The sequence below is a fragment of the Bos taurus genome, chromosome 8 (genome assembly GCF_002263795.3).
Source record: "Bos taurus isolate L1 Dominette 01449 registration number 42190680 breed Hereford chromosome 8, ARS-UCD2.0, whole genome shotgun sequence".
NCBI lineage: Eukaryota > Metazoa > Chordata > Mammalia > Artiodactyla > Bovidae > Bos > Bos taurus.
Window position 1 is genome coordinate 36,418,923 of NC_037335.1, and position 22,489 is coordinate 36,441,411.

The 22,489-nt window shown below is 39.4% G+C and overlaps 1 protein-coding gene across 21 annotated transcripts in view; it reads left to right on the forward strand.

The window, feature by feature from the left end:
- The window catches only part of PTPRD (protein tyrosine phosphatase receptor type D), a 2,536,342-nt gene that overhangs the window by 2,351,518 nt on the left and 162,335 nt on the right, over nucleotides 1-22,489 (forward strand). For 9 of the 21 annotated variants that reach the window (XM_059889413.1, XM_059889420.1, XM_059889415.1 and 6 more), the window contains 5 exons: nucleotides 319-436; nucleotides 5,499-6,086; nucleotides 6,523-6,620; nucleotides 7,461-7,720; nucleotides 20,455-20,545. In XM_059889413.1, the coding sequence (XP_059745396.1) occupies nucleotides 319-436; nucleotides 5,499-6,086; nucleotides 6,523-6,620; nucleotides 7,461-7,720; nucleotides 20,455-20,545 (1,155 nt within the window). Of the gene's footprint in view, nucleotides 1-318; nucleotides 437-5,498; nucleotides 6,087-6,519; nucleotides 6,621-7,460; nucleotides 7,721-20,454; nucleotides 20,546-22,489 lie in introns of all 21 variants that reach the window. The other 12 variants (XM_059889411.1, XM_059889419.1, XM_059889414.1 and 9 more) reach the window with 3 other exon arrangements.

The window sequence follows — 22,489 nt, forward strand, 5'->3', positions numbered from 1 at the left end:
CACTTGCCCTGGGTCACCAAACTGGTAAATAAGGAAAGGCAAGTTTAAATCCAAGCATTCAGCCGGTCTGACTCCAGTTTTTGTGGTTTCGATTATTACCCCTTAGAGCTGCCTCTGCGGATGGCTGAAGACCCCATTTCAGTGTCAGCATGAAGACAGATCTTGCACAGCATGAGCTCCAGGCATGATGCGTCCAGTGCTTGGCATGGCTGCGGGGAATGTTCATGCATGCACAGCATGAAGGCGGATGCCTTGGTTTCCCCCCAGGGCAACTGTAGCATAGTTTTGACTCATTGTTATTCGGTTGTATCATTTCAGGACATGATTATCTCTGGGCTACAGCCTGAAACTTCCTACTCCCTCACTGTCACAGCTTACACCACTAAAGGAGACGGAGCTCGCAGCAAACCCAAGTTGGTGTCCACCACAGGGGCAGGTAACCATGTCTACGCATATATGTGTCTTCAGTATGTTTCAGGCAACAACAGTAATTTTCCAAATGGTATGGGTGACTTCTATCAGAGGGGAGAATGGACTGTAGTCAACTTTTGTGGTTTTTGATATATCTTAAGTAAGGTAAAATAATGGAAGAACCTGCTTTGCCCAAAGTATTTAATCACTCATTCACCAAATATTATTTGAGTACCTACTGTGCATCAAGAACTATTTCCAGTACTCTGAAGAACAATGAACAAAACAGAAAGAATCTGGCCTCCTGAAATTTATTTTCTGACTGAGATTGGATAATAAGTGAACAAATGAGTTTTATAATAATAAAATGCCGGGAAGTGATAAATTATGCAAAGAAAGATATGCCTGCATACTTTAGGCAGTTCCTAGAGGCAGTTTTAGAAACAGTGATGTCTTTTAGAAGCAGGATATTTGAGCTGAGACTTGAATGGTGTGAGGGAGCAGATCCCATGAGGGTCTGGAAGGCAGATCATCTAGGGAGGAAAATCGTGTGATAGCCTCAGCACGCCAACCCCTCCCCCCCCCCCAAAAAAAGAAAAACAAACCTTGTTAGAAGAGCTGCCACCTTGAGCTGGGTTGATGACTTAATATTTTATTTTTTGTCATTTTCTCCTCCTGACCCCTTGTTCTGGGGTATCAAAAGACAACAAATTGCACAAAAGACGGGAAACAAAAAAGAGAACGAAGAAAGCAGAAAGTCTAATAGAGATTGCTCCTTTCTGAAGAATAGAGCTTCTTAGCGCTATTGAGACTTATACATTGGTCTGCCACGTTAGGAAAAGTCAGCATGAAGGAAGACCTGATGTTGTAAAACCAATAAATTAAGAGATAATTACAGAAGGATTCTCCTTCAATCCCTTTATATAGAAATCTCCCATGGAACATTTAAACTATGATTTGATTTACTCCTCCCGAATCACTTATGGCACAACTTTTTAGGAACACACCTCTATGTAAAGGCATAAAGCAAAGAACAGCTGTGATGTTGAGTGCCCTCCTGGGTGCTGTGCTCACTTCCAAATTTGTCTAAATGTCATAAGATTTGCCTCACTCATATCCCGCCACCTGGAACTGCCTCGAGCAGCAGGATTACAGATGGCAAAGCTCCTTCAAGGCAAAATCTTCTGGGCCTTATTTTTTTTAATACCATTGTATCAGGTTAATTCAGCACCCTGCATAGGAGATACAGTACACGTTAAGTGGGACATACTGACTGTCTAGCTACGGAACCAGCTTCTCCTGGAATGTAGCCAACTAAGAGTGAACCCCTAAAACTGAACCCCAAAATGAAAAAATACACTTCCTTCACCCATATTTATAATTGTGTCTTAAGAAAACTGAAGCATCTTACATGAAGCATCAACCTCCTATTGCCCATAATATGGGGAGGGATGTCTTATAATGAGGATGAAAAAGTAGAGGATTTGTCTCCAAGGGATGTGAATCCTAGAACAAGAATGCTACTGCCTACTTTAATGTCACTGAGATTAGCACGTCACTTTTTAGTCACTTTTTAGTACAGAACATTATTTAGCATTGTGGATCTTACACACAGAATTATTTCGCAGTTTACATTCGTGATTTCAGATCTTTCTTAATCAATGGAAACTTCATTAATGAGGAAATGCTTATAATTTAGATGTCTGCATGTTTATTTTCTTGGGATCTCCTCACTGTTCTTGAATTGGAAATGGGAGAATCCATCTGAAGAATCCATTTATAGTCTTCTGGATTTTAAATCCAGAAAGAGATTGATAATCCTTCAAAGAGAAAAGCTCCAGTGTTTTGTTTTGTTTTGTTTTTCTTTTTGCTGCCAACCTGTAGTAAGAAAGCATTCCCTAGTCATTAGTGAACAGTGAATTTGCTTTGTTTTGTATACTATTTAAAAAAAAACCTTGTATTTATATGACTATGAAGAATTACTGAGTTTGTCTCACAGATGTGAACTCCTAATAACCATAGTTATAAAGGTATTTCATTATAGCTTCCACTGAAAATTCACAAATCCCCATTAAATTTTACTTTAATCATAAAATTCCTGGTTTTAGGATAGGTCTATGTATAATACATTGTTCCTAGAATCTGCGAACAATCATATCTTTGAAATAAAGAGTACAGGCCATAACTTAAGCAATCCACATAGGATTCATGTAACCTGAGGGCTGCTTTTTAATAAAATGTTGGATTTTATGTTTCAGTGATTATGACATTTTTGTAGTTTCTTTGTTAATACTCCCGTGCTCTGTATCATAATAATGAGTCTACTGCCTGAAATCTTGCAGTTTTAGGCAAATTCTTTTGTTTGAATTTTTTTCTTTATTTTTAAATGGATTTCACTACTGTACTGCCGGCTGTGTTTAAGGATGAGAGAAAAGTGACTATGATATGGAGAATTTGAAAGTAATTTTAGGCTTAGGTCAGTCAATTATGATTGTTACTACTTAGGCGCTAAGTTAAACTGAAGCTTAGTGTAGAGCCTTTGGGACTGAGTGCCTTGGTGGATCCCCAGTGATTGCTGTTTCTAAGTAGTAGAGGGCAGCAGCACATGTGTACCATTTCTGAAGTCCTGGCAGGTTTTTAAGAGGGAAGAATATAGTAAGCAAATAACTCAAAAGTCAAAAGGGAGAATGGATTATACATCGTGACTTAAAAATTAGCGTATTTACTCTACAGAAGGACCCTCTCCGCTTATTCTACTATGCTCACTGCTAAAAATGCCCTCCAATCTGCCCAGAGTAAGTATTTAAGACTCCTCCATTTTTCCAGCCCTCCAGCTCCTAAGTTGGAGCAAGCAGATCCATTGAGCCTGCCACTGGGTGCTCAGTCGTGCACGACTTTTTGCGACCCCGTGGACTATAACCCGCCATGCCTCTCTTGTCCATGGAATTTTTCAGACCAGAATACTGAAGCAAGTTGTCATTTGCCTCTTCTAGGGGATTTTCCAAACCCAGGAATCAAACCTGTGTCTCTTGCATCTCCAGCATCTGTAGGCAGATTCTTTACCACTACTGCTACTGCTACTGACTGCCACTGGATGGCCTTTAAAAGTGGTCCAGACAGTAACCCTAAGGCATCAGAAACCTTGAACCCAAACTCCACACACGTGGCACCATCTACTGGTTGTCTTCATTTCTCTACTTTGAGTATGCACTGCTCAGAGGACAGGGTCCCTGCGTTACCCATCTTTCATTTTCCCACCCATAGGCCTGTGTGCCAGTATATAAGTCTTTCCACAAAGTGAGTAGTTGGTAAATATTTTCTACATAGAACTTCTGAAAGCAAGAAATGGAGTGGGTTCCGTTGCCAATATGTACAGTTTTGGAGAATTCTTTTTAATCACACATGCAATGTTGTAGAATTCTCCTCATTCCTTTTTCTTTTTTTGGCCCGTTACTCCCTGGATGAAATACCATAACTTCCCACAATCATTACGCTAGCTGATTTATGCTGTGTTTACTGTTTACACATTTGGGGAGATTTCAGGTATTCTCTTCTTGTGTCTAGCCTCTACGGAGCTGTCCATCACCAGCTCCCAGAGCTTACTCAGACTCATGTCCATCGAGTCAGTGATGCCATCCAACCATCTCATCCTCTTCATCCCCTTCTCCTCCTGCCTTCAGTCTTTCCCAGCATCAAGGTCTTTTCCAATGAGTCAGTTCTTCACATCAGGTGGCCAAAGTACTAGAGTTTCAGCTTCAGCATCAGTCCTTCCAATGAATATTCAGGACTCATTTCCTATAGGATGGACTGGTTGGATCTCCCTTCAGTCCAAGGGACTCTCAAGAGTCTTCTCCAACACCACAGTTCAAAAGCATCAATTGTTTGGCGCTCAGCTTTCTTCACAGTCCAACTCTCACATCCATACATGACTACTGGAAAAAGCATAGCTTTGGCTAGATGGACCTTTGTTGGCAAAGTAATGTCTCTGGTTTTTAATATGCTGTCTAGGTTGGTCATAGCCTTTCTTCCAAGGAACAATATCTAACTTACTTTTTAAGTTACCTACTTAACTTAGTTAACTTAACTAACTTATTTAACTTAGTTAAAGTAACAAGTTAGATAAGCAATATCTAACCTACTTAACATGAAAGGAAATTATGTACTTAGGAGAAATGAGCCCCTTGCCACAAAAAGTTAATATTCTTATTATTAATTATTATGATTATTATTAATGAAATACAAAATACTATTCTAAGGCTTTTACATGCATTTTCTCATTTAATATTCACAGCAAAATAGGGTGGGTCTTAATATAATTCTCATTCTAGTACATGCAAAACTTGGTGAGGATGACTGGCATGGATAGTATATATAAAAATTACAAATTAGATCCACAGAAAATCTAAGCAACATTTTGTATTACCTTTTTTCTTCCTAACTTATAATCAGTATAATAGTTAACTGTTCGGCTGTGGATTCAGATACACCTGTGTTTGTCTCATAAATTTCTCACTTATTACATATCTGACTATGCACAGTTTTCTGTTTTATTTTCTTATGATGCAAAGTGAAGATAACAACTAATCACATAGTCAGGAGTGAAGAGTGTACTCAAGTGAGATACTACAGGTAGTGCTCTTAGTACAGTACCTGATACACTGCATACACTCAATGATTAAATATATTTTGATTATTATTATCTGTATGTTACTGGCTAATCCTTACTTAGCTTCATTTCTGTGTGGCATGAACCTCTATGTATAAAGAGTTGAAATGTGACAATATGCCTTTAAAAATCTCCTTAAATTTTCATTTCAGTAATAATTCCTATTTTCTCTCCATCATCACATTCTAATATTCATCCTACCTTCAAGAGTATGAGAAGGACCGTGTTTCCACAAAGGCATATAGACCAAGCCTTGGACTTTTTATAAGTCAAGAAATGGGAATGCCTGTGGAATTACTTGAAATAAGTAATTTTTATTAGTAAGAACGGGAATGCCACTCCAAGGGGATTCCCATTCAACAGTGATTGAAATATGAACATCTGTGTAGGTTGGTCTTACCCCTCCATCCTGTTTCTCCAGTTCCAGGGAGACCCCGGCTTGTGATTAACCACACTCAGATGAATACAGCCCTCATTCAGTGGCACCCTCCTGTGGACACATTTGGACCCCTCCAGGGCTACCGTCTAAAATTTGGCCGAAAGGATGTGGAACCGCTTACTACTCTTGAGTTCTCCGAAAAGGAAGATCACTTCACGGCGACAGACATCCACAAAGGAGCGTCGTATATCTTCAGGCTCTCGGCCAGAAACAAAGTGGGCTTTGGGGAGGAGATGGTGAAGGAGATTTCTGTTCCAGAAGAAGTTCCAACTGGATTCCCTCAAAACCTCCAGTCGGAAGGCACCACATCAACCTCCACCCAGTTATCTTGGCAGCCACCTGTCCTGGCCGAGAGAAATGGCATTATCACCAAGTACACCCTTCTGTATAGGGATATCAACATCCCTCTTCTTCCAGTGGAGCAGCTTATTGTTCCAGCTGACACCACTCTGACACTCAGTGGCTTAAAACCAGATACCACATATGATGTAAAAGTACGTGCTCACACGAGCAAAGGGCCCGGGCCATATAGTCCCAGTGTCCAGTTCAGGACACTGCCTGTGAATCAAGGTAGGATTTGTCTGCTTACGGCCTTTCTCCTTTAAAGGAATGTCGGTCTTTGGAAATCAGTATTTTGAAGCTGTAGATAACTGATCGGCTCATTCATATTCATAGGTTCAGCAAAAGCAAAAAGGTAAGGTATGTAAAGCTTAACATGTTCTGGATGACTTAGATTTCAGTTAGAGAATGCCAAGCAAGTCTGGCTGACAGCACCCCAATGTTCCCAGGTAAGGAAAACACAGTAGAGTTGACTCAATTGGAGAGAAAGGAGAGATCTTGGTGAGAATGAGGTAGTAAAATGAATGCTTTTAACAGGTAGGCAAATCACACTTCTCTCTCTGATCAAAGTAGATGGTATCTAGCTTAAGCCTTCTTGTCCATGGAAGAGGACTGGTCGAACGTTTTTAGGAGTAGTTTAAATACACTGTTTTTCCTTTTCCAGCAGTGTTTGCAAAAAATTTTCATGTCAAAGCAGTAATGAAGACTTCGGTGCTGCTGTCTTGGGAGATTCCAGAGAATTATAATTCTGCCATGCCTTTCAAAGTAAGTTGTTTCCTAATGTGTAAGGTATCATGGTTAAACATGGAGTGGAGGGGGCAGGTCAGCCGGGGAAATCACTTAAAAACCACACAGACTGCTTTGATTCAGCCACACGTACGTCCTGTTCTCATTTGTGGCTTTCACATCACAGACCAAGTCTGGTTCTTGGCCAGTGTGACCTTTCCCCTCTCAGGAGGAAGCAGCAGCTCAGACCTAGGGCCTGCATTCCTTGTGGGTAACCTAGCACTTCCAAGCTGAACTTTTTACATCTGTACTGGTGCTTTTGATTTTTCATCAGAAAATGAAATTTGCATGGTTTCTATCTATTTATAATGCAGCATCCTGGGGTTTAAGTAATTTGTTTATTGGCCTGAATTCTTTGCATATTTTAAACTTCAGTTTGCCATAGAGAGATACTGAAAAGTGTTAGCAAAACATACAAGTCTGTGAAATAAAGAATAGAGAAGCATCTATAAAAGTAAAAAAAAAAGTATTTGGGAACAAGAATGGAGGTGTTTGGAAAAAAGTGGTGTGTAAGATGCATTGAAAACTTAGAGCATTGCTGCATATTTTCCCTGAAGATCACAGACAACTGACAGGCCACATATTGATAGGTTATTGCACATTTGTGTTTTTTGATAGACTTATAAACCTTATATTAATAAGAAAAAAAAAGGAAAATTGATGCCATCTCTAGAATTTGGGGAGCACTTATAGGCTTACAAATTGCCCCAAATTAGAAATGACCCATATGTATTTTCCGTAAGCAGGTGCACATTAGTTTAGAAAATATTCCCTGCCTAACCGATAACCAAATCTTTTTGATTGGTTGTCTGTCTCCAGATTCTTTATGATGATGGGAAAATGGTAGAAGAAGTGGATGGCCGCGCTACCCAGAAGCTGATTGTCAACCTGAAGCCTGAGAAGTCCTATTCCTTTGTGCTGACGAATCGCGGCAACAGCGCCGGGGGCCTGCAGCACAGGGTGACTGCGAAGACGGCGCCCGACGTTCTGCGCACCAAGCCTGCCTTCATCGGGAAGACGAACTTGGATGGCATGATTACCGTGCAACTGCCCGAAGTACCTGCAAATGAGAACATAAAGTAAGTTGACTGAAGCTTAGGGCTGGACCACAGAAATGCATGTAAACAAGAAAAAGAGGTTACATCTTGATGTTATGTGGTTATAAAAAAATGCGTGGAATATATTGCTGTATATAGAGTGCAAGAGGCTTTTGCATAGGCTCACAGTTTTATTATTCATGTTCTATTGCATTTTCTAGAGTTCATTTTGACACAGATTCTCATTAATGTTGCATTAATGAGAGTGTTTTATGAAGTGGAAATTAAATCCAGTCAATTAAGTAGTTTGTTGGTTTTATATAGCTAGTTGATGGTAGCCAGTAGAAGAAAATAAGTGTTTTCACCAAAGTGTATTAAGTATGAGTATTGTGGTACACCCTGGGCGGGGGGAAGAGGCTATTGTCCCTGTCTTTAGTTTACCATAGGGTGAGGGGCACAGAGAAACAGAAAGATGTAATACATGCTAGTGATAGAGTCTGGGTCAAGAAAGTTTCTGAATTTAATCTTGATGGACAAAGAAGAGGTATACAAAAAGTCAGATGGAAGAAATTGTACACAAAGGCTCATGAGTACAGGAAGCAAGCGATTCTGTAAGCAGGAGCTGAGAGAGCCAGGCAAGAGTGGTGAGAGGTAGGTGTGCAAGAACCAAGTCGTGCTCAGAAGTGGAGACGGTATCCTGTAGACCAGAGGTCCCCAACCTCCGGAATCTAATGCTTGATGATTTGAGATGGAGCTGATGTAATAATAATAGAAATAAAGTGCATGATACGTGTAATGTGCCTGAATCATCCTAAAGTATCCCCCAACCCCTGGTTCGTGGAAAAAGTGTCTTCCATAAAACCATTCTCTGGTGCCAAGAAGGTTAGAGACTGCTGCTGTAGACAGTGAAAATCCATTAAAGGATTTTATACAGCAGAGTGACATGAGATTGTCTGTGTATAATAAAACCCAAGTTTCCTTTATTACCATTTTAGGAAATATTTATTGTGTGTCTGCTGCATGTTAGAAACTATGCTCCCACCTTGGGATAAGACTAAACCCTTTGTCATTCCTTCTATTCCACATGATCAAGTTTGGAAGGAACTTGCTGTGAAAGGTTTGAAGGTCAAGCAGAGGCATTTATACATAGTTTATGGATGGCTGGAGCCTTTACATTTTGATGCAATCCGGTGACATAATTTAGGACAGTTCTTAGGGAAGACGGCTCCTGAAGGCATGTCAGAGGATTGGAGCACCACAGAGAAAAGTCTGGGGCAGTCACTGTGCAGTTAGTTGCTGCTGCTGCTGTTGTTGCTGTTCAGTCGCTGAGTCATGTCCGACTCGTTGTGATTCTGTGGACTGCAGCGCACCAGGCTTCCCTGTCCTTAACCATCTCTCAGAGCTTGCTCAGACTCAGGTCCATTGAGTCAGTGATGCCATCTAACCATCTCATCATGTGTCGCCCCCTCTGTTGTGCAGTTAGTTAATTCTAGACAAATAAGATTCTGAAATGAGATGGGGATGCTAGAAATGGGACATAGAGGCAGACAGAGAAGTGGGAAATGGCAACGGCCTTCATGGAGCAAGCAAGGGAGAGGAAAATGTCATAGATGGCTCTGAGGTTTGAGCTTGGATAATGAAATAAATGGTGCTGCCATTCATCCTGAAGGATGAGAGATCAGGAGAAAATTAATGAGTTTAAGTCTGTGTACATTTTACATGAGGTAAAAGTGAAATCAGCCTCCATTTTTATTAGTCTCCATTTTGTCCATTATTCTTTTTCTGTCATTCATAAAAATAGAAACAAGAATGGACTATTACTGTGATTTTTCTTCCAGCAAAATTTAATATGAAAATGAGATTATTTATTTGTTTAAATAGCCTGTGAATATTACTTGGTCTCTCACCCTAGTGCCAGACCATGTTTCATGGATTCAGTGGAGATGATGCAGACTTTCTCATAATTGGGGAATTTGGACAAGTAGAGAGTCAAGTGGAGTGGAGTCCTCAGTTCAGTTCAGTCGCTCAGTCATGTCCGACTCTTTGTGACCCCATGAATCGCAGCATGCCAGGCCTCCCTGTCCATCACAGACTCCCGGAGTTCACTCAGACTCATGTCCATCGAGTCAGTGATGCCATCCAGCCATCTCATCCTCTGTCGTCCCCTTCTCCTCCTGCCCTATGATACCAAAAATTAGATAGATAAGGGAGGCCACGGGAGGAGCTCCCAAACCCAGTTTAGTAGTTCAGGGAAGAAGTCCCAAAGAAAGCAACGTCTAAGCTGAGGTTTAAAAAAATGACAAGCAGCTGGTCTGGGGGTTTAGAGGGGGGAAGACACTGTTTCAAGAAAAGGACAGCACATGTAATATTTCACAAACAACAGGAAGACTAGCACCTGTTACTTAGCCACATCTTACCCATCCACTGAGACTTTTCAGCTGACATCCAACAGACATATGTTCTAGACATACTGTATTGCCAGCACTAGGTCTGAGAGTAGGAAGATGATTGAAATAAAACCCTACCTCACGGTGGGAGAACAGATACAGGGAATATATGATTAGAATATAGTAGAGCAACTACTGCCAGGCACTGTGGGAACATAAATACAGAATTCTAACCCAACTTGGATGTCAAGAGAGAGATCCAGAAGCAGCTGATATCTAATGAGTCTTGAACAATGAGAAAGATTTAGAGAAGGTAAAATAGTTGCAAACAGTAAAGAACTATAAACAATGGGCTATGAGTTCAATCTATTAAAAATATGTACTGTCTAGTCAGGGAAAGAGTAGATGAAAGGTAAAAACAGTATCATATAATCTATGGTCTTAACTATTAAATGCCAAATTTTTCTTTATATAGTAAAAAAAAATCTCAATGCCTATTTACCAGATTAGCTTAGTAGAATGTCTTAGACATCACTGGAATGACATTTTAGTCCATGGTAGCAGATTTCTCTTTCATTTTCCAATTTATGAGTAAATTTATACTACAAAATTGAGTTTCTCTCTTAGTATTTTTCTTTAGATAGTTCAATTTTTCTTTTTGTTTTATTTATGTACTTACTCTTTGTAACATTTGAAATGGGAGTCAGGAAAAGGGATTAAAATGTTTGATAACAAAGACGAGAGACTATTACAGATCAGAAAAAGAAAGCAGACCATTATGGAAAAAAAATATGCTCTAGAAATTGCCATAAATATATTCTAAACACTGGGGAAAAAACAAGAGCAAAAGACAAAACTGGGGAAAGGTGTAAGAACCATAGGAAATGGAGAGCAAATATGTTAGCAAAAAACTCCAGATAATTCCTATTCATTATGTTTCCTAAAGGAGAAATATGTTTCATAAAGCTACCCACCCAGTCTCCTAGGTGGGTCATGTGGCATCATCAGATATGACAAAAAGCTGTGTGCCAGGCTGTGCCACTTGCACTCATTGGAAGTTCAGAAATTAGAAGGGAGGTATCTGTTAAATATTCTACAGGAAAAATGAGAGAGGAGAAAAGAATTGATTCCAGAGCTCTGGAGCGGGTTGCTAATTTGGATTTATGTAAAAGCTAACTACAAAAATGAGTCCAATTTGTTTTTATATAAAAATACAATTTTGATTATTGAAAGGCTGTTTTGTTTTATCAACAGAAACTGTGCTTTCCTTGTTTCTGGCCAAGAAAACTGAGAGATCTTAATCCCCGACCCGAACTCCTCGCCATCTAAACATAAATCTGTCTCTTGTAAACATAATGCAGGTAGAGCTCCTTGCTTCTGGGATTTCACTCTTGTTTCTTGTGTGGAGGAGCTCAGCAATCCTTTAGGGAAAGGCCAGATTTCTTGTGGAACAGCCATGGGGGTGCTGCAGGTTCTAGTTTTAGGAATTTTGTGGGACTTCAACCTTCTGCTTGAATACACTAAGGGGACAGAATGCTGGTCAGAAACTTGAGCAATGCCACCATCCTACAGTAGCAAGTTGTGATAACAAAGGAGACTTCTGTGACTGTGTGGAGCAGGACTTTACTCTGGTTGGTTAAAAAAGAAAGAAAGAAAGAAGCACCACACAGATTGTACTCAGAGAAAAAGCTGCCAGAAGGTACCTGATGTAAATTAACTCCACAGCAACAATTTCATGTTTCTGAAAAATAAACATGAAGAAAAAGAGCATTCTATAAAATTTCAAATTTCTTTGATCTTACTGATTTGGCTTTCAGATTATCTTTCTTTACAAAAATAAAAAAGTAGACATTCTTAGAAGCAAAATTGATTCATCACACATGGCACCACTAAAAGCAGCTCTGTGTTTTAATTTATAAGCTATTTAGTATTTAATTGATTAATCATATTTTTGTTATTGACATGGCAAAGGCTTAAATGCGTATAGCCCTTTACAGTTTGCTGAACGTATTACATCATTTGACTTACGTTTCCCACCTATATGGTAGGTGTTCTCCCCTTTTACAGGTAAGGTGAGGCTCAGAGACGCTAAGTGGCCCAAGCAAGATCAGAGTCGCTACTGCTAATAGTTAATAAGGACAGAGAACTTCCTAGGTGTTCTTCAAAGGACACTGCACACAGTGACTGCCATCATCTTCACACCAAGGGCCCTCTTCATTTTACAGCTGAGGAAGCTACAAGGTAGTATACTATTGAGCTGTCTAAAAAGTTTAGGCTTTTCTGTAAGCTGTTATGAAAAAACTCGAACAAATTTTTTGGCCAACCCAATGATTTGCCCTGGCAATACAATAGCAGAGAGGAAAGATTTGAGCTTAGGCAGTCTGGCTCCAGAGTCTACATGTTGAACCACAACTGTGCCTCTGACCACAAAATGTATTGACCAAACAAGGACATTTTTTTCCTAGGACCATCATAAATGCGTAAGAACTCCATGACAATTAGGCATCCATAGGACGGCCCCAGACACACCTCAGAATCAAGAGGAATCAGTTACAAATGCTCAGCCACAGATTTTAGAAAAATATGTTAAATGTGGAACACTAAAATTGGTAGGTTGTCATGCAAATTTAGAGGTGAGAAATAAAGAGGCTACCCACAGGCAGTACTATCACCCGCCATTTTATAATTGATGAAAATGGAACCTAAGGCAATTAATAACGTCTGACAACACATAGCTTAAAAAATTAGAAACCTTAATTTAAACACAGAAACTGGAAAGATCATTCAGACAGCTTTGGTTTTTCTGTGGTTAATTAATTTGAGTTAAACAGTATATATACCCAAATGACCACAGCAAAAAAAAAAAAAAAAAGAAATTATAAATCAAAAAATTATGCAAGGCATGACATTCATTAAACTCTGAGACAAATTTTGACCTCCCAGTTAAATAATGAGTTCAAGAATGCAATATGGACTGTTAATACAAAAAGCCTTCCTCAATTTGAAGTGGGACTTCCACAAAGACCAGAGCTCACCTTCCCATATAATTATATGGAGCTGGGCCCCCTGATGATAACATATTAAATAAAATTAGTAAAACTTTACTTAGTATAATTAAAATTCTGAAGGTTAGATTTAACTTGCCTAATTAAATCTAATATACTGGGAAAACGCAGCTTGCTTTGTAAGTAGTCCAGGGCTTTCTCAAATATATTGACTCTCAAGTTATTTATTTTTCTATTAGTTTCTTAGTTAAGGTCTATGTTGGAAAGAGTATTTGAAGGCTGAACTCCAAGCTGGAGTTAGACATGCAAAGTGCTTTCATTGTTGTTCATGTGTTAGCGACTCAGTTGTGTCTGACTCTTTGCGACCGAATGGACTGCAGCCCACCAGTCTCCTCTGTCCGTGGAATTCTCCAGGCAAGAGTGCTGGAGTGGATTGCCATTTCCTTCTCCAAAATAAAGCTGATCTATGTCTAAAAGCAATTTTTTTTTTTTTTTAATTTAGAGCAGGTTCTTTGAGTTCATGTGATTTGGTTGTTACGAACTTGTAGGGACATGTTAGTTCCTCATTTTACTCTTCTTATCAGTTATCTTACTTCCCTTAATATCCTGTGAGATTATAACTAGGGTCACGACTTTGCTGTATCGAAAAGAACCTTTGCAGTAAGGAGTTATATATTTTACAAATTATGTTCAGGTAAGTTGTTGCTGGTTTGGATTGAAAGAAGACGCTTGATGAGGTTTCAAGTTGTAAAGTTCTAGTGCAATAGAAGAGTTCTAAAATGGTTTTGACTGCCCTGATCTAAAGTGAAGTCGCTCAGTCATGTCCAACTCTGCAACCCGTGGAGTGAAGCCCACCAAGCTCCTCTGTCCATGGGATTCTCCAGGCAAGAATACTGGAGTGAGTTGCCATTTCCTTCTCCAGGGGATCTTCCCCACCCAGAGATCAAACCCAGGTCTCGCACATTGCAGGCAGATCTAGGAGAGGCATAAATCCCCAAGAATTACATGCTTCACCCACTTCTACTTTTCAGTGAAGAATTCAGTGATAAAATGGCAAAGTCAACAAATTTGGGGAATATATGTATATCTGTTTCAGGAATGCATTTTGAAAAATGCAAACATGTCTTAAACATAGAAGAAAATAATCAACAAAAAAATGGTTCTTTAAAGACCATATAGTTGTGATCATTGATCTAATCAGAGGTCAGGAAAGGTTTCATCTGGCAGTAAAATTGAGTTCCTATTTGAGAAAAGAGAAGAGTTAACTTGGAATTTGTTGGGAGTGACAGAAGGTTCTAGACAGATGGTACAGAATGATCAAAGATGGAATGGACCAAAGTAAATTCAAGAAACTAAATGCCCAGCAGGGTATAGCTCACAGGACACAGAGAGATAAATTCCAGGATCCATTGAAAAGTTCTTTAAAATGGAAATGTTACAGTTAATTTTCTATTGTAAAATATGGTAAAATTTCAGAGATTGGACTAAAGGAGGTTAAATTCCATGGAGATAGAAATTTAGGAGTAATCCAAGCATGAGACAATGCAATAAAGCTGAAGCAGTGGCAGTAGGGAGGAGGAGAAGTGAATGCAGTATAGAGAGTTTGGAAGCAGTAGAGTTTCATGGTAACTTGGGTATGAGAGAGGGAGAGAGTTAACACAGATCGTCAGTGATAACACCTAGGTTTACAGCATGCACTAAAATCGATCATGGTACAGTATTGAAAGAGGATTTATTTTGGAGCCATATTTTTTGCTGTTGTTTTATTTTAACCACAGTAAATTTGAGGTACTTTTGTGACATAGAAATGGAAATATAAAGTTGGAATGGGAGACACTTGTGGAGTTCAGAGGAGCCCTCTTAGCTGAAGATATGAATCTGTAAATCATCTGCATTGAGGGATTAACTGATTCCCTGACTGGAGTGAGATCACATGGCAAGAAATGAGGAAGGAAAGAGAAATCATTGGCTAGATCCTTGAGGAGCTCCACCCTTATTGAAAAGCTGGGTAGCAGATAATAAATCCTGCTTATGTTAACATGGTGAGAGATCTTAGTAGAAAACTAGGAGAGCTGGATACAGAGGAAGAACTGAAAATGTTTCCTGTAGGGTCTTATGAATACTCAGATCAAATAAGAGAGTCTAAAACTCTCCTTTTGATGCAAGCTTGAGGACCCTGGTGAAGGTGATGAGGGGGCAGATGGGGCAGAAGCTAGAGCACCGTTGACTGGGGAGGGAATGGAAGGTAAAGTCCTAGAGAACAACAAGGACTGTTCTTCTCAGTACTGGGGCCACAAGAGGTAGCAGAGAGTGATGACTGGAGCAGGATGCAGTTTGCTTTGTCCTTCCAGTGATTGAAAGCTAATGGATAGAATCCAGTGAGAGTGGAGATATTCAGACATATGGCAATCTAGAACCAGTCAGTCCTAAAGGAAATCAACCCTGAGTATCATTGGAAGTACTGATGCTGAAGCTGAAGCTCCAGTACTTTGGCCACCTGATGTGAAGAACCGACTCACTGGAAAAGACCCTGATCCTGGGAAAGGTTGAAGGGAGGAGAAGGGAGCAAACTCCAGGAGATAATGAAGGACAGGGATGCCTGGCACGCTGCAGTCCATGGGGTTGCAAAGAATCAGGCACAACTTAGCGACTAATGGACAACAGCAAGGAGTATGATGTATGGTCAGCATCCTAAGAGTGGGATGTGGGACCCAATTCAAGAAAAAGTAACTGACCTTGAAAAGTGGAGCCAGCCCTTCTACTGTACCAATGAGAAAGACTACAGTTTGCATCTAGATATAGGTGGTCTTGTAGTTTGTTAGAGGGGGAGGGAATTCTTGTCTATTTTTTTTTTTCTCTGTATATAAGACATAAAGCCATCTTGTAGCAGAGAGGCATGAGCATCCAGGATTTGAGGCCAGGAAAGAAAGTTTGAAAAACTTTCTGTGGATATTGAAACTAGGTAACTGGTCATCATATTGACAGGCAGCGTTGAACTTCTATTTGTGTTTGCTGAATATGAACTTACAGCATCGTTCTACCCTGTTCATGATTTTTCAAACTGTATTCCGCTCCTTGTGTTCAGGCACAGAGAAAGGCAATGATAGATTTCAGTTAAGGTGGAGTGGAGGATGTGGGTTTTGGAACAAAAGAGTTCAAGGAATTTTGAATCTTGGGTGGTTCGTGGGCCAGCCCTCTGAAGGATTAAATCACCCAAAATAATGGCAGAGTTTGGGGAAAAGAAAAAAAAAGACCATCAACCCAGGGTGGGTGGAGAAACTTCCACATAAGGAAGATTCTGAAGAAGTTAATAGATGGCAAAGATCTGTAAGAGAAGACCATAACATAGCTGAATTGTATAATCTTCCAAGAGAAGGGGCCGGGTTTTTTTGGGGGGGTTGGGGAGGGGTGGCTTCCTAGGTGGTGCAGAGGTAAAGAATCCGCCTGCTGATGCAGGAGATGTAAGAGATACGGGTTCAGTCCCTGGGTCAGGAAGATACCCTGGAGTAGGAAATGGCACCCCACTCCAGTATTTCTGCCTGGAGTATCCATGGACAGAGGAGCCTGGCAGGCTACTACAGTCCATGTTGTTGCAAAAAGTCAGACAAGTCTGAGCGTGCACACACACATGTGTGCACATTGTATTCTGTAGCAAAAGTGTGGAGGGAAAGACACCTACAAGAAGCAACAGGGAACTGGGAAAGAAACCCCAAGCCCTAAACGTTGGTTCATGGCTGAGGGAGGGGGTAAATTGACGAGCCACTGCTGGAGAAGTCTACAATGGAGGCAGTATCCTGATGGGACAGCTAAGCCTCATGAAAGGCAGATGGGTGGTTGTTTATGAAATTGTAATTGCTGAGAATACAATTGAAATGTATGGACTTAGACCCAGGAGTTCCAAATCCCCTCCTCCTCATTTCTTCGGGAGGTGAGAGCTACTTTGAAGCAGGTTCCACATTGCCTGCCCTAGTTGAATGCTTTAGAGATCTCGGAGAGAAAAGGTTATGGATATCTGGCCACAGTGTTAATTAATTGTTATGGGGGAGGCTATTCAAATCTTATCTGAGCCATAAATGACATGAGTAGTCAAGGAATGCTGCAGAAGAAAGAACAAATTCTTTTTTCATGTACAAGAATGGCAACTCAGAGTATGGAAGCAGAAACAAAATTAATAGAATTCATCAGCTTAACCTGGATTTAGAAGATTCTGAAGGAAAACAATGGGAACTCCCTGATCGTGTGCAGTATCATCGCTTTAGGCAAAGAGAAGCTATTCTGACTTTGTGCAGTTGGTAATGAAAAGCAAGAGTTTCCCTGACAAGTGTGTTTATCAAGTCCAGCCGCAGTGTCATTCTGTACGCTAGGTTGCAGCCCCTGTCATTCTTCTCCAAGCTGATTTAACATGATGGACTTGTTTGGCAATTCCTTCAGGTTGTGGGAGGACAGGAAGAGGAGGAAGCTTACTCTGGATCATAAACTAAAAGATATTGGCCTCACTCATATACTCTACTCTTCCTTCTCCTTACCCTCCTTGCTCATCAAGATTATTTGTAGGAAAGAAAACGGATGGCCAAGTGATGCGATTCCATGAGCCTGCTGATGAGTTCTTCAGAGCTCCATGGAGAGAATGCAGCTAGTGCTGTCTGGTTTGACTTGAATTTCTAGGTCAGGGAGAAAAAAAAAAGAGTTTGATAAGTCCTTTAATCTGCATCTCAGGGAATTTCCCTGTCCTCCTGTGTCTGCGTTCTCATCCGTCTCTCCCACTATGATGGTCGGTACCAGCCCGTAGCAGCTGGCTTCTGTTAAGTGCTATATGATGCACACTCTTCTGAGCACTTTGTGTTCATTCATTTTCCCTCAATAAGTCTGATATTATTTACTCACATTTTCAGAATGTGCAGCTGAGATTCAGAGATGTTAGATGATCAACCCGGGATCACACGGCTTATTAGTGGCAGAACCTACATTCTGGGCTAGATGTGTCTCTAGATGCCACATTCTTTACTAGAAACACTCTAGATCTGCACAGCCCAGCAAATGTCATGAGAGCCACATGTGAAATATTACACTTTCTAGGAGGTATGGTGAAAAGTACAAAGAAATGGATGTAATTAATTTTAATTACATATTTTATGAAGCCCAATATATCCAGAATATTATCATTTAACATGTGACCATTATTAAAAAATATTGCTATAATATTTTACATATATTTTTCATATTAAGTTTTTGAAATCCATTGTCTTTTATAGAGCTGTCAGTTCAGACTAGCCACATTTTAAGTGTTTGATAGCCACTGGAGGCTAGCGGCTACCATACTGGACAGAGTTGCTCTAGACTCTGTTTATGGAAATGGAGTTCTTAATCACAAAGGATTTGCTGAGTTTATTACAGATTTTGCCTTAAGAACAATGAAGGCTACTGTGAGTGTGATTAATCTCTGTAATAGAATGTGACACAAGCTTGATGGAGCCCATCCTGCTCTCATTCCTTTCCTGAGTGGCAGCCTTCTCTTCTAAAGGTGTTGTTCATTTCCACAATAAATTTCCACAAAATTTATAGAGTCTAAGAAGTGCTTTATGATACAAAGTAAATGAAACAAAAGCAGACTGTTGCCATAGTTTACACACACACACACACACACACACACACACACACACACACACACACACACACACACACACACACACACACACACACACACACACACACACAGGCTTCCCCAGTGGCTCAGTGGTAAAGAGTCCGCTTACAATGCAGCAGATGCGGGTTCAATCCTTGGGTTGGGAAGATACCTTGGAGAAGGAAATAACAACCCACTACAGTATTCTTGCCTGGGAAATCCCATGGACAGAGGAACCTGGCAGGCTACAGTCCATGGGGTTGGAAAGATTCAGACATGATTGACTAAGCACAACACGCACGCACACACACACGTACACATATATGTAAATGTATGTATGTAGGTATAATATATAGATTTATTTCCCCTTGGGCTTCCCTTGTGGCTCAGCTGGTAAAGAATCTACCTGCAATGCGGGAGACCTGAGTTCGACCCCTGGGTTGGGAAGATCCCCTGGAGAAGGGAACGGCTACCCACTCCAGTATTCTGGCCTGGAGAATTCCATGGACTAATTCCATGGACTGTATAGTCCATGGGGTCGCAGAGTCAGACATGACTGAGTGACTTTCACTTTCACTTTCACTTATATCCCCTTACTGTTTTATCTTGAGCAATTATTCCATCTCTATGAATTTTATTTATTTATTTGGTCAGTTACCTGTTCTTAAAGTTATTTTTTTTTTAAACAAGGCAAAGGGAAATTATGCATTTCCTATAATACATGAACAGTAGGAAGTGATTAATGTGCTGTTATTATACATCTATGTTCAAAGTCTTTGTATAGGAACTACCAAAAATCAGTATGAACAGAGTGCCTGTGAATACAAGAGCAGAGTATACACTATATAGAAGTCAAATAATTTTACAAATAACCTGTATCTGTTTGGGGACAGGTACTGTTATACATAAAGTGAAGTTGACCATTCTCAATGTGAGGCCTTGCTTATTAATCTTTTTGTCTCTTCCTATAAGTGTATTATATTGAAATCTATTTTTAAACCCTCAGATAGTGACTGTCTCAAAATTTCTGCAGTTCTACCTTAAGATGTGCAATTTGATGGGTAGGAAGCGAGGAGAACCTTTATGCCTTTATATATTTAATAACTGTGAGATGACAAGTAATTTTTATGCTTTTATTTTTTCCAAATAAAAAGTACTTATATGGTGTATAAACAAAATCATCATCACTGTACAGGCATTTGTATGAGCTTAGAGTAATTTTTGAGGAGGGCGTGGCAACCCACTCCAGTATTCTTGCCAGGAGAATCCCCATGGACAGAGGAGCCTGGCAGACTACAGTCCATGGGATCACAGAGTCGGACATGACTGAGCAACTAAGCACAGCACAGCACCGAGTAATTTTTATTACACATCTTCTTTTTAAAAAACCCTCTTATAAATTAATGTTATAGAAAATTCTTGGCTCAGCAGCCTGTGGTGGTGGATTTCAATATACCTGCCTTGCATGTGTCCAGCAACAGGGTACTAACAAACTCTTTCTCTTCTGTTTATGATACCTAATAAAGGGCAGTCAACCATAGTAATATTACCATACAAGATCATTGAAGTTACACATAAACGTCTACCCATGTTGTTTTTAAAATTGAACAAACTGGTGGTTATTTGTCATTGATGGACAAGTCACCCCATAATCATAATTTGCTTTCAATCTCAATCACTGGTCTGTGGAAGATTTAAGGATATATCCATCTTCTTTTCCCTCTGAACTAACCTTATTTTTATCTGTCTATTCTCGTGCAGAGGTTACTACATAATAATTGTGCCTTTGAAGAAATCTCGTGGGAAATTTATCAAGCCATGGGAGAGTCCAGATGAAATGGAATTAGATGAGGTAAACTGTGTTTTGGGTGGTATCTTTGATTAGTTACTTAATTTTTAAAATAAATCTTTCCTCTCTATGGAGACCTTTCAGCATCTGATCTGGGCGGATCAGCTCCTACATGGCTGGCTGGTCAACTGCCTAGTTGGATGGTTCAGTGCTATGGGCATGTTAACCTCTTGGGATCCCAACAAAGAGCTTTTTCTTTAATTAAAAGACATTAAGCTGCTGTAAAGCTTACAACCTATCTAATCTTTGTTGGCTTTAATATTTTGCCCCTTGCTCCTTGTAAAGCATAATGCAGAGGTGTGGAAGGAGAAGTGAATTGTCAGCAAAGACTTAATCACCACTGTTAGGAATTCCAAGGTCCACTTCATTAGTGCAGTGGTGGTTGAGGTTGTTAAAAATGCTAAGTTACAGTTTGCACCAGAGTTCAACACTTGACCTACTATGTGTTCTTGACCAATTGCCGACAGAATTGTGCTGATTAGCACATTTTTACTTCCTTCTGTATTTTATAGGATTTCAGAGTCAAAAATGCATATAACTTTAGGAGCAAACAAATCACAGAATTTTGAGCTGAGCAAGAAATATGGTACAAAAGTACCGTAAAGTAGTATGATTTTAATTTCTAAAATCTTATAATAACAACAGTAAGTACATTGGTATTGTTTTTGCAAAAAGAACTTTTTTTGAAAGTGAATACATACAATATAGAACAAGAGCTAATTTTTCATATTCACATTTTGAAATACCATAAAGGAGAGACTTTTATGATTTTAATATGATTCTAGTCTGAATCAGTTCAGAAGTCAAAAAGCCCAAAGCCCCTCTTTGGGGAAATCTGATATTTTAATGTACTGAATTTATTTACAGCATGTTGTACCTCTTTTAAATCAACCTGTTATTCTTAGGTATTTTCTCTCCATCAAATTAGTTCATACAAAGCAAAGAAAAGCAGAAATTTCCTAACTGTATTACAGGGAGATGATGTTTATTTCATTCATGTCTGTACTAAGGAGACTATGATCTTGAGAGATAAGGACTGTTAACTTCTTTTGGCAAACATATGTCATGCCTAGAAGTATGGCTCACCACCACCCATTTCATTTATCTGACTTAAAGTTGATCAAGTTTGGAATGGGAGATGAGTTCAAGGTTAGGTCTGTGTTTTGTGTCAAGGTGTAGTGATTAGATAAGCATTGAAGAAGTGTAAAATGAGGCACATTTCTATAATGTTGTCAAGTAATTTAGGCTTTATATTTTACTTTTTTTTTTCTGCTGGTATTAAAGGAACAAAATCCTTTTTATGCTGTCAGAGGAGTCTATCTGCAAATGCCAGTTGATGAGCTGTTCTGTAAACATTTTGAAACAAGTCATGGTTTACTTGCAACTCATCAGTTAATCCTAACATATTCTTTATTAGTTTAATTAATTCTCAGCTAAAATATAGAATTCAGTTGGAATTGGATTTAAAATGGAAAGGCAGCTTATAAAATCTGACTCTATCTATTGAAAAAAACAGTTTCCAAGGAGTTAAGATCCAAGCCAAAAATGATATCAAATACTTAAAAAAAAAAAAAGCTTTCCTTAGAAGTAGAGCCATTTGATAGTAAGTAATAACAGGCTGATTCTCTTTTATAGCCAGGTTTTAACCTCCAAAATGTACAGCAATTCTAATGGATTAAAGTATAGAGCTATATGACATTGAACTTTCTTGCAATTAAATTCTATGGGTCTCTGCTGCTGATTCCCATAACAAAGGGTCATTTTAATCATCCCACAAGTTGTGGTGCATTAATCTGTATAATAGTTCGATAAAGAACATTTATTAATTCAAAATTTTGGGGTCAGGATGGGTTCTTTCCCACTTTTGTTACTGATATAATTGAGACCACATTGTAGAATTAATGGTGGAAGAAATAAGATATGCATTGACTGGAAAATGAAAATTAT